This window comes from Rhinolophus hipposideros, assembly GCF_964194185.1.
Source record: "Rhinolophus hipposideros genome assembly, chromosome: 16".
NCBI classification, from domain to species: Eukaryota; Metazoa; Chordata; class Mammalia; order Chiroptera; family Rhinolophidae; genus Rhinolophus; species Rhinolophus hipposideros.
Window position 1 is genome coordinate 58,712,851 of NC_138062.1, and position 12,176 is coordinate 58,725,026.

The following is a 12,176-nucleotide window of genomic DNA, read 5'->3' on the forward strand; positions in this document are numbered from 1 at the left end:
TATGACCTGCCCTAGTGTGTGTTGCTCACAGCAGCTCTGCGACATGGTGACTCTCATACACACTTTACACAGTGGGAAACAGATTCAGATAGGAGAAGCAGCTGGAGGCCATGTCAGTTGAGACAATTACCCCCAACCTCACGGCCCTCCAAATCTCGTCTCCCTGCTCCCTCAGAGCTCTGTGGCCACGCTACCCCAGGGTGACCCCAAATGCCAGGCTTGCCATGTGCTCTGAGTCTCAGACACCCATGCCTCCTCAGCCTCAGGGGGCCCACTTGGTCTTAGACAAAGAGACTTGAGGTGCAATTGGATACTTAGCTCCCCAGGAAGCTCCTTTTGTCGTGCACTTTTGGGAGCAAATGACCCAGAAAAAACTCTTGCCACCTGACCCCTCTCCTCTCCAGGTTCTAGGTTTCCTTTGCCCAGAGACCAGCCCAGATCCTTGCCCGCAGTCGGCTCTGGAGAGTGTTGTGACAACAGTCTGCCTGCCCCCACCCCTCCTGCATTTCTCCATTAGGAGATTTTGTGCAAAGAAGGAATCAAGAGGCGTAAGGTAAGGCGACCCCAGGACCTGCTCCCCCAACTCCTGCAGGTTGCAGTGTGGGGAGGCCCATGCAATTATCAGAAACCTCAGGGGCCTCTTCAGAAGTTCCAGGAGGCCCCAACACTCACCAGGTGCCAGGCTGACCCACCTGCAGTCTCCCAGCCCAGCCTCCCAACTTCCGTTTGGGGGGTCTGAGAGACCAAGCTGTGCCCTTGTGGCCCCCTGCCACCACCTGGGCCAACAATGACCCTTTTAGGTCTCTGGCTCTGGTGTCCTGGGCTGGCTGCCAGAGGCAGTAACTGCCAGCCAGATAATCCTTTAGAAACTATGTCAAATGCCCACGCAGGAGTGTCAGTTTCCTGCTTTCTGGGTAGCTGGGGGGAGGTGATCTGGGGTCTGGGGACCCCACGTTGGGGACTCTGGTCCCGGCAATGGCCTCGGGATGGCGGGCAGAGCGGGGACTTACCTGTCTAGGAGGCTCGGTGGCCTCTGGGCAGGCAGCAGGAGCCAGGGCCTGAGTGCCCGCCTGGCATGGGGGTGGGGAGGGAACCTGAGGTTTGAGCTCTGGTCTCCCCACCTGTTTGCCCAACTTTTCTTCTCTTGTGGTGGCAACAGGCTAGCAGGTCCTGTGCCAAGTGGAACCAGCGCGGTGACAAGCAACATGCACAGGCGGACTGGCAGTGTGAGAGAGGCTGGGAGGCTGGTTGGGTGTGTGGCTCTGTCGTAAGGTGCTCTCACGTGGGAGCAGCTGGCCTTAACCCCTGCTCGCCCAGAGGCCAGGGGCGCCGAGTCCTGCCTACGTATGTGGTTCACTGCTGAGCCCTTGACACCAATCAGCATCGGGACCAGTACAGACAGGCAGGTCCTCAGGAAATGTGTGTTGACCAAATTAAGGGACGAGTGAATGAAACTCCTCCTGGCTCCCCCTTTCCCCTCCACTCCCTTTGCAGCTGGAACTGCCTCGCTTTTGCACTTGTGTACCTTCCACCAAGTGTGCTATCCCATAAATTGTGGCAGGGCTGGCTCCTTCCCGCCCTACAGATCTGAGAGCTTCTGTACTACAGAGGGACTGCCAGATTCCTGTGCCAAGAGTCTTCAGTTATTTCCCAGCTGAGTAGCTTTGGATCTCCTTGGTTTCCTTATCTAAAAAATGGAAAAACACCAGCATCTACTTCCTGGGGGAGTTTCAAAGGGTGACTAAATGAATGAATGTCTATAAAGTGCTTAGAACCGGATCAGCTCACAGTAGGTTAGCACCTTCTAGCCACTACCACAGGTACCGTGTTTCCCTGAAAAATAAGACTGGGTCTTATATCATATTTCCCTGAAAATAAGACCGACTCTTATATTAATTTTTGCTCCAAAGACACATTAGGACATATTTTCAGGAGATGTCTTATTTTTTCATGTACAACAATCTGCATTTCTTCAAATACAATCATGTCATCTTCTGGAACATCGTCATAATGTACTAAATGTGTCCATCTGGCTGACGATCTTAACTGGTGTTTATTTTCAGGATAGGTCGTATTTTCCGGGAAACACAGTAGCTGGCCTGAATGAATGAGATACCATTAAGTGTAAAATACACACTGGATTTGGAAGACGTGGTAACCCGCCCCAAAAAGAATGTAAAATATCTCATTATTTTTAATATTGATTCCATGTTGAAATAATATTAGGTTGGAGCAAAAGTAATTGTGGTTTAAAAGGTTAAAAATAATTGCAAGAACCACAATTACTTTTACACAAACTTAATATTTTGGATGTTTTTGTTAAATGAAAAATATATTTTTAAATTAATCTCACCTGTTTCTTGTTTACTTTTTCAATTGTGGTTACTAGAAAAAAATAAATAACGTTTAAGATTTGAAATTTAGATTAGCTTGCTTTGTAATTCTTAGCGCTGGCATGGGCACTTAATGCATATTAACTATTGAGCCTGTCTTTTCTGATCACATTCTATTACTGTTGCATCACACCTGTGTTATTTTCAAAGTGCTCATTTTTTTCCCCCTTCCTCCGCCTCCCCCTACCCGTTTTGGTTCAAGCCGTTTCTCAGTCTAGTTGTGTAGGACACAGCTCCCTGGCCCACGCTGGCGCTCCCCGCAGCTGAGGCCATAGGTCGGTGGCTCCCAGCAGCTCATGGCAGCTCTACCCTGCTGTCAGCCGCTCACGCTGGCCACAGGCTGCTCATGGCAGCCCTCAGCAGCCCACGGCAGTTCATGCTGACCTCCGGCTGCTCCAGGGAGAGCTGTTGTTCACAATCTTACCTGTACAGGGAGCAGCTCACTGGCCCATGTGGGAATTGAACCGGCGACCTCGGCGGTAGGATCCCACGCTCCAACCACCTGAGCCACTGGGCCGGCCTTTCAAAGTGCTTATTAGCAGCAGAAACTACCTTCTGTCTTGTGCTTATTTGTCTGTCTGTTCTAGAATGTCTCCTTAATTTGAGGTCAGAGATTTTGTCTTGCTCATTCCTGTGTCCCCATAGCCTAGAACAGAGCCTGGTACACAGTAGGTGCTCAATAAATATTTAAGGCATGAGGAAGTTAGGAAGGAAGGAGGGAAGGAAGGAAGGGAGGGAGGGAGGGACTGTGGGAGGGAGGGAGGAAGGGAATGTGGGTTGGGGTACAGTCCTACCCTGTACCTAGTACTGATGGTAATACCCATTATAGCCACCAGGGGGCGACAGAAATAAGACAATGGGCCCCAGCTGAGCAGCCTCAGTTTTCCACCCTGTAAAATGGGATGGAGGGAGCAGGGATGTGGGAGGATGAATCAAGAGTACCAGGAGCTGCTGCCCCACCCGGGTTCCGGCTCCTCCCCTTTATTCCCTGCCTATCCTCACTGCCCCCCAACTCAGGCACCAGTTTGGTTTTCATTTTTAATTAAAGTTTATACATGCATGCACTTTAAAGAGTCGAATTCTCATTCAGGTTTGTTAAAATTAGCAGAGTGACATTGCCACCCCACAATTTCTCTCTTCTCAAAGGCACTGTCCCTTTAGCTTCTTTTAAGTTTTTATGCTGATATTCACTTCCGCATCTCTAACTAGTGCCTGTTTTGCCGCTTCCTGATTTTTCAGTTTTAGTATTGACTTCCAGCCAGGAGAGGTTCAGAACCAACCCTGAAGTTGTTGGGGTTTTTAAAAATTTGCTTCGTTTTCATGATCCTTATCACTGATGCAATCCCCAGCCCTTCTCTGGTTGTCTGAGCCAATGCTTCTCAAACGCTGGGGCATTCAGATCACCTCAGTGGTTCATTGAAACCCAGATTGTGGGTCACACCCCTGAGTTTCTGTTACAGGAGGGCTGGGATGAAGCCTGAGATTCTGCATTTCTATCAAATATCTGGGTGATGCTGCTGGTCCAGGGACCACGCTTTGAGAACTGCTGGTCTAAATCTTCTCCCAAGACAGATTCAAGATGAATCGGTTCTGTTTATGGCACATGTCCAAAGAACTCTTCTTGGAGCCTTTGTTTTGTTTTCCATGGTGGTAAAATACACATGACAAAATTTACCATCTCTACCATTTTTAAGTGTATGGTTTAGTGACATTAAGTACATTCACATTATTGAGCAACAATCCCCACATCCATCTCCAGAACTTTCTCAGCTTTCCAAACTGACACTCTGTCCCCATTAAACACTCACTGCCCTCCCCTCCTCCTACCCCTGGCCCCACCATCTACTTCCTGTCTCTATGACTGACTCCTCTGGAGACCTCCTGTGAGTGGGATCATGTAGTACTTGTCCTGTGTGTCTGGCTTATTTCACTAAGCATAATGTCCTCAGGATTCATCCACTTTGTAGCAGGTGTCAGGATGTCCTTCCTTTTTAAGGCTGAATATTTCACTGTCTGGATGAACCACACTGTGTTTATCCATCATCTGTCGATTACCTGGAGCCTTTTAACTCCCACTCGGCTCAGCTCATTTCTAACAGAGCACAGCAAACCTGGGGGTTCCCTTCTCCACATCCTGGTCCTGTTCACTATGTCTTCCCTTTTCTTGATCTGCTTGTTTTGAAGGAGACTATTTTGTGAGCAGTTTTCTAACCCCTAGGTCCGACTGTGACCTGCTCCATCTTCCTGATCTTCTATCACCCCATTGCCAAGTACCCCAAAACCCAGGCTCGTTGGCCTCCTGCTGGCCTCTCCAACACCCCAGACAGTGATGAACGACTTTGTCTCTGGAGTCAGACAGGCCTGGGGATAACATCCCAGCTCTGTCCCTCACTAGAGGGGTGCCCGGACTCTCCCCTGCATCCCCCAGCAGACATTATTAGTAATGAATAAAAACAACAGCAACATTTATTACTCCCCAAATCATGACTTCACAATTAATTACCATCTAGCCATATCATGAATAAGTTCACCATCAGACTTTAATAAGAATATTAATACAATTATTAATACAGAAATACAATGATTCACAGCATGAGTCTTTGTGTGATTCAGAGCAAGTGGCTTCAGCTCTCTGAGGTCCTGTTTTCTCATGTGTAAAATGGGGCTGATAATAGTTTTCATCTGGTTGATCAATATTATCAAATATTTATTGACTTCTAGATGTAAGGTTCTGTTAGGTACTGGGAATATACGTATTAGCAATAAAAAAAAAGGAAACAAAAACAGGCCCCTAACTGAGATATTGCATACAAAGGCTTTAGCATCAAGCCTAAAATTTAATAATATTATCATTATCCATAACTTATCATCCTATTATAAGTAATGTCACATATTATGTCTGTACATTATATATTAATATTATTTATATTATAATGCATTAATTTTTACTTAGTAATAACATTAATATGTCTATTATAATGTTACATATAATTTATATAATGCGCATGATAAAATCAAACTTTATTATATTATAATTACTACTTATATTAAAGTACATAACATAAGTGTTATGTTACTGTTGTGATAAGTATTTGTTAATTATAAACCTTATTTATGTTTATTATGGTATATAATATCACTACTAGCTTTGCGAAATTGACAGGAATGGCGCTGCCCTTCACACCGTGGACGCGAGGGGGCGCTCGAGGCGCTCCCGGGGCCCGGGACGCACGCGGGCCCCTCCTCGGAACCTCTATTGGCGGCGCGCGCGGTGCGCGGTGGCGCAGCGCCTAGCCCCGCCCTCGGTCCCGCCCCCTGCTTCCCAGGCCTGGCCCCCTCCCTCCGCCCTCCAGCCGGCGGCGGTTGTTGTTCAGCGGCGGCGCCCGCTGCTCGGGTCGCAGCCTCCGGCAGCCCATCCGTCCGCCGGCTGGTCCGTGCGCGCGGCCATGGAGCTGGAGGTGCCGGACGAGGCGGAGAGCGCCGAGGCGGGGGCCGTGACCTCGGAGGCGGCCTGGGCCCCGGAGAGCGGCGCGGCGGCAGGTAACGGTTCCGGACCTCGCCTTCCTCCCTGATGCCCGAATGGACCCGCCGGCCCCCGCTCCCCCCCGCTGGAGCCTAGTGGACCCGTCCGAGCGCCGGAGGGGCGCCGGGACCCACTGCGGGGAGGCCGGAACGTTCCACTCGGGGGCGCTCGCGGGGGGTGCAACGCCCCACACCCGGGCCCGGGGACGCGCCGCCCGGCCCGAGGGAGGCTGGAACACCCCGCCTGGAAGGCTCGGGTGGCGCCGCCCATTCCGGGGGTCCCGTGCGGGTGAGGGCGCCGCCGGGCTGCGGGCGGGGTGGGTGCGGGGCTTCATTCTGAGAGGCCGTGGGTGGAGTAGCCCTTTTGGGAGGCGTGTGGAGAAGACGGGTCTTCATTTCCGTGGGGCTGAGACCCGCCTGTGGGGCGCGTGGTGGGTGAGTGCACCGCCTCCTGCTGAGGGCGCTCGGAACGACGTCCTCCCAGTCTTCTTGGGGGGCTGTTGTGCCTGTGTGGGATCCCACGGGGGGGGCCTGTCTCAAGGCGGGACATGGCAGGGGTGGACACTGCCCCGTGTCTGCGCTCCTGCCTCGACCTGCTCCTCTGGGCCGTCCGCCTAGCTGGTGTCAGCATCGGGGCCTCATTCCTCCCCCAACAAGCAGTCACCGCTGTGGGCACATCTTGTTGGTCCCAAAGGCAGGGGTAGCTGGGGTGGAGGAGGGAGCGTCACCTCTTATCTCATTTCTCTTCATGGAAGTCACCAGACCCAGGTCCCGGTGCACTGACCATTTCTTCCCTTGGTGGGCCTCAGTTTACCTCCCTATCACAGGAGGGAGCGAAGAGCCTGACGTCCTCAGGCACCTTTACTGCTAGGTCTCTGTAAGCAAACGGGGGAGGAGGAGCCCCCTCCCAAGCCTTCTCCCTGGACTCTGGCGGGCCGTAGCCATGGCGGGCCATTGCTTCCCCCGGCCCCTCTCCTCGGCCTACCTCCCTGGCCTCCAGCAGAGTAGGTGTTGGGGGCAAGGCAGCCTTGCCCAGGCCTGTGGGCTCCCAGCCTGCCTCTCCCTGGGGTGGTGTGCAGAGACCAGCCACTGTCCTGGAGGAACGGGTCCTTCTCTGGTTGAGGTCACAAGCTCCCAAATAGGAAGTTTCCTGAGCCGCAGAACTCTGCTCCCCCCAGGCAGCCCTGGCAGGCAGAGGCCTGTAGACACCCACATGGGCATCCGTCCTCCTTCTCCCCCGGGCCTCCCGAAGCTTCCTTGGCAGTCAGGGAGATGCTGTGCTGCCTGGGAGTTGGGGGAAGTGTCTGGAGGGAGAGCGCGAGCCAGAACGAGCATCCCTGGGCTCTGAAAGACTCCCACTGCTTCCTTTCTCATTGCCATCTGGAACCACCTGGTAGATGACCTGGTTCCTTCTGACCATCCAGTCGCCTGCCCTTGTTCTTTGCCAGTGGCAGGTGCCCTGATCTGGCCAGCGCCACACGTGGCTGAAAGCCCCAGCAAGGTCCTTTCTCAGCCCCCTAACCTCCGCCATCTGGGGTGGTCAGAAACAAAATAGCCCCAGACTCAGTGACCACGGGAAAGCTGCAGAGCAAACATTTGTCTTACCCGGCTGGGTGAGCTGATGGGGACAGATAAAATCCCAGGCCCAACTGGGTATGAGCCTGGGACATAGAAGATAAGAGGCCGGTTCTCCCTGCTTGTCACCAAAATCTTCAGAAATCTGCCTCCTTCAGCTGATCATGTATTTTACTCACCTGAAGGTTAAGACCTGCCTCTCCCCCTCCAAACCCACTTCTCTTGACCTGAGGTTTGTGAAGTTTGGGTAATAGCTGCCCATGCTTTCCTATTCCTGTACAAATATATAAACACGTAAATGGTTCTGCATGTTCTGCACCAGGTTGGTTCCTGCTTCTCTAGGATGATTCCTGCTACACCAGGGTCTACCCCTCAGACCCCTTGATGTTTTGGAACAGAAAATTCTTTGTTTTGGGGGGCACTGGGCACCGGGGGGTGTTGGGCAGCGTCCCTGGCCCCATCCACTCAGTGCCAGAACATCTCCCCCCCAGTTGTGACTACAGATGTCCCAAACGTGGCCCAGTATCCCATGGAGACACAGTCACCCTGGGGGCAAGCCACTGTACTATGTCTGTTATTCTGAAATTTGCTTGCTTTTTATCTGTAATAATCTGGATTTTGCCCCCCACGTTGGTATCAATTATTTTTTTCAGAGAGAGAGAATACGGTGCAATGGTTAAGAGGGTGGGAACCCCAGAGTTACACTGCCTGCGTTCCACTCAGTTGCTGTGTGACCTTGGAGGGCAAATGCCTTGACCTGTCTGAGCCCTCAGTGTCCCCATCTGTAAAATGAGGTGAGAGTGCTCAGTAAACATTAGCGACAGCTGCTGGAGGCACGCGCCTTTGCTGATTCACCAGCCTCCTGCTGAGGAACATGCAAGTTGTTTCTGGAGTCGCCTTTTGCTGTTAAAGCAGTAAACAGCGTGTCTTTGAACATGGGCCTGTAACTGGGTGCTTCGATTCCTAGCATTTGGAGTCCCGCCTTGGGATGGCTGGGTCAGGGGCAAGCAGATTGAAAAATGACTCTCAGACACTTGATGGCTTTCCAGGAAGGTCCGGCAGGGGCTGAAAGAGACTGTCTGTCTCCCCATAGCGTTGCCAGCTCCGGATGTTATCAGCCTCGGTCATTTTGGCCAATCTGATGGGAGGTGAAATGCATCTTGTTGGTGTTTAGAATCTGGTTACTTTAAAAGCCCGAGCTCCCAAGACCCAGTCCAGAGAAGGCCTGATGGGGTTCTCTGTTGGCTTTTGGGGACTGAGTGCGGTGTCTGATTCTCAGGGACTTGGACACATTCACAGGGACAACTGCGGGGCCCATGAGCTGCCTGTGGGCTTCTGGCCTCAGCTGTGGTCTGCTGTTTCTGAGCCATATCCCTCCTGTCCTTCCTGCTTCTGATCCCTCAGAGCAGCTGGCCTCTGCTGCGACCCTCCAGCCCCTCCCACATCTAATGTGAGGGGCAAATTGTGGCAGCTTTGCCTTTAAAGGGACCCAGAGCCTTCCCACTTCTCCCGCTCCTCTTCCTCCTCCTGGTCCAGCCCCATCATTTATCGCTGGCCTGGTCCCCCATCCCTTCCCATGCTTTCTACAGCTCATTCCAGAAAGCTCCATTAAAAACCGACTCAGGTCCCATCCCTGTGCTCACATCCCTCCAGGGCTGCCACCTCCCTGGGATAAAAGCCCCAGTGCTCCCTGCAGCCCACAAGGCCCTGCACCACCTGCTCCCGTCCCTTCCTTGCCCTCACCCCTTGCTTACTTTGCTCCCACCACCAGGCCTCGTCATTATTTCTCCAACATGCCAGGCCTGATCCTGTCCCAGGGCCTTTGCACGGGCTGTGTCCTCTGTCTAGAACACTCATCCCTGTCTATGTCGTTTGCTTTCTTAGCTCTTCTGAGTTTTTGCTGAAATCTGTCCTCAGTGAAGCTTCCCCTGACATTGAGGGAGGCCTGAAAGAGGGGCCAGAAGACAGCCCAGCCCAGACAAAGGCCTGGTACACTAAGAGCACAGCAGGGGTCAGTGTGGCCGGGCTACGGTGTCATCACAGCTGTGGGTGAATGGTAATTGGGTGCTGTACTGTCCCTTGTCCCCTCTTTGCGAGTCACCTGAGGAGACAGAAAACTCCCAGTTTGAATTCTGCCCTGGCTGTTTTCTTGATGCAACATCAGACACTTGGACTGGCGGCCTCGGTCCGTTCCGTGGAGAGGCCTTGGGAGCTGGACCACCTTTACCAGCCAGGGACGCACTGCCTCAGTGTCTCTGTCTGTAAAATGGGTGTGTTGACTGTGCCTCTCTCATAGGGCAGGAATGCACTAGTTGACGTGCAGAACCCTTAAGGCCAGCTGGTACAGAGCCGACTCCACGCGAGCGCTGGGGTTTTCCCTGTCAGGTCTGCACCCGAGTTGTCATGAAGTCCCGCAGAACCTGGCACAAGCTGGATGCCGTGGGACTCGGGGCACATGAGGACGTGCAGTTGCCTCTTAGTCCTTGGATAATGCTTATTGACCATTCATCAAGCACCAGCTGTGGGTTCTGGGTGCCTCGGTCACATCAGCGACTGGGGGCCTCTCTTGCTGCCCTCATGGTGCTCAGATTGGTGGGAGGTCGGGAAGCAGATGGGAACAAATTAATAGGTAGCGCCAGGGGGCAGCAGTCTGTGCTCCCCCCTCCCAGTGCTGTCCACTGCTGTGTTTTGTAAATAAAGTTTTATTGGCACATGGCGATGACCACTCGCTCACATGTTGTCCATGGCTGCTTTCACACAACAATGGCAGAGCTGAGTCTTGGGACAGAGACCTCATGGAAAGTGGAAAATATTCACTGTCTGGTCCTTTGCAGAAAATGTTAGCTGACCCCTGAATAAAACAGTGGTGAGTATGCAGAGGAATGAAACAGGCATCCTGGCGATACAAGTGACCAGGGCCTGATGTAGGTGGTCAGGGAAGGAGGTGACTTGAGTGAAATAGAGCTTTCAGGCAGAGGGAACATGCAAAGGCCCTGAGGCCGGTTTGTTGGAGCCACAGAGGTGACTGTGTTAGTGGGGAGGGGGGCTAAGATAAGCAGGGCCAGCCGCGTGGGGCCTAGGAGGCCCTGGCCTCACCTTGGTTTTGTTCTGAGTCCAGTTGGTGATGCTGGCAGGTGGAAATAGGGCAGTGAATACTGAGTCGGTTTTGCAGCTCACTCTCTGGCTGCTTGGTGGACAAGGGGCTTCGGGGGCCCTGGATAGCGGTAGGATGGGGTGGGGTGAAAGGTGAGGAAGACCAGGAACCCAGGAGGGTTTGGCCTGCACCCTGGATTTGGTGGCTGGTTGGAGAGAGCCCAAGAAGGAGCAGGTCTGGGAGGGCTGAGCTTTGGCAAGCTTGCACTGATGTATGTGCTCTAACGGGATCTTGGGCCCCCAGGCCTTCCTGCTCCCAAATCCTGCCACTGTGACCAAGACACGTGTCACCACGCGTGATAAGGCACGTTGAGACCCTGCTGGAGATTTCCCTGCTGCTGCCAGCTGGACTCAGCCTGAGCGGGGGGGGGCGGGTACCCCTGTGGGGGGATTACTGGTGGGGAATTAGCTGTGGGGCCCTGCACGGCCCTTTGCCTCTTGATCCACCAGGCTGCACCGGAGCGTGTGGGGTCCGCCTGAGGGGCCCCGAGTGCCTGAGCCTGTGGACAAATTTTGGGGCCCTGACTTCTGGCTTTGATTGAAGAAAGGAGCCCCAACATCTTGTCACAGTCGTCTCCTCTCGCACATGTGTCATGCACACATTTTGTGGCCTTTATCTTGGGTGGAGATGTGGGGTTCTGTTGAAGGTTTCAGGGAAGTGGGCGGCATCCCCTCATGTGGAGCTATGACAGACCTTCGTGTGTCCCCGTCTGGGGAGCCATCTTAGCTGGATGCACATTGGGCGCTCTTGGCAGGAGACGGTATTTACAGCCTGTGACCAGGTGAGGGAACCAAGGGCGCGGGCATAGATGGAGAAGAGAAGAGATGCGGGAAGTGAGGTCCCAGCAGCCACAGGAGCAAGTTGTTCAGCGGCTCTGTGCTTCAGTTTCCTCATTTGCAGAGCAGGATCACAGACGTGCTTTCCTCTGATTCACGTGAGGATTAGGTGAGTCAACACCCATGAAAGGCCCCGGCATGTGGCAGATGCTCAGGAAATGGGGAGCAAAGGCAAACAGCTTGGACTGGGCGGCCTGGGATAGGGCTGTATGCCCCAAACTTGGTAGGGCAGCTGGGAGGCTGTGCAGGGCAGCAGTCAGCTTAGAGTCTGGGCAGGCTGCCTCCTGGCCCCTTGGCCTGCTGGCCCAGTGTGAGCCCATGTGGCCCTGGTCCCAGATGCATGACTGGGCCACGTCTCTGTCAGGAGAGACCCTGGCCTGTATCAGTCAGCACAGTTTACGACCTGCTGTGTGACAAACATCCCCACATCTCAGTGGTCTGTCCCAGAGGCTCATTTCTCTCTTGTGCCAAGTGTCCCTGGTGGGTCAACAGGGAAGTTGTGCTCATTATAATCACCCAGAGACCCCGGTGACAGGCCTGCTGTCACATTGAATGCGCCCAGTTACCTGGCAGAGGTGCATATGCAAATCCCAGTCCACAGCCATGGTTCCTATGTCATGATCAGAGGAGTCCCGCCTTGGATGATAAATTCTGAGGGTACCCGGCAACTGTTGACATTTGGTGCTAGCCAGTCTC

General features: G+C 53.2%; 2 protein-coding genes across 7 annotated transcripts in view; one reads left to right on the top strand and one right to left on the bottom strand.

The window, feature by feature from the left end:
- The window catches only part of TJP3 (tight junction protein 3), a 28,823-nt gene extending 27,646 nt beyond the window's left edge, over positions 1-1,177 (bottom strand). The window contains exon 1 of the mRNA XM_081077711.1: positions 1,011-1,177. The gene's annotated coding sequence lies outside the window, so the exon portion shown is untranslated. The remainder of the gene's footprint in view (positions 1-1,010) is intronic.
- A 4,564-nt stretch (positions 1,178-5,741) lies between these two features.
- Positions 5,742-12,176, top strand: part of PIP5K1C (phosphatidylinositol-4-phosphate 5-kinase type 1 gamma) — a 50,859-nt gene continuing 44,424 nt past the window's right edge. For 3 of the 6 annotated variants that reach the window (XM_081077891.1, XM_081077892.1, XM_081077898.1), the window contains exon 1: positions 5,742-5,933. In XM_081077891.1, coding sequence (XP_080934017.1) covers positions 5,840-5,933 — 94 coding nt within the window. In that variant the 5' untranslated portion in view covers positions 5,742-5,839. Of the gene's footprint in view, positions 5,934-6,104; positions 6,205-6,268; positions 6,351-12,176 lie in introns of those variants that run through there. The other 3 variants (XM_081077896.1, XM_081077895.1, XM_081077894.1) reach the window with 3 other exon arrangements.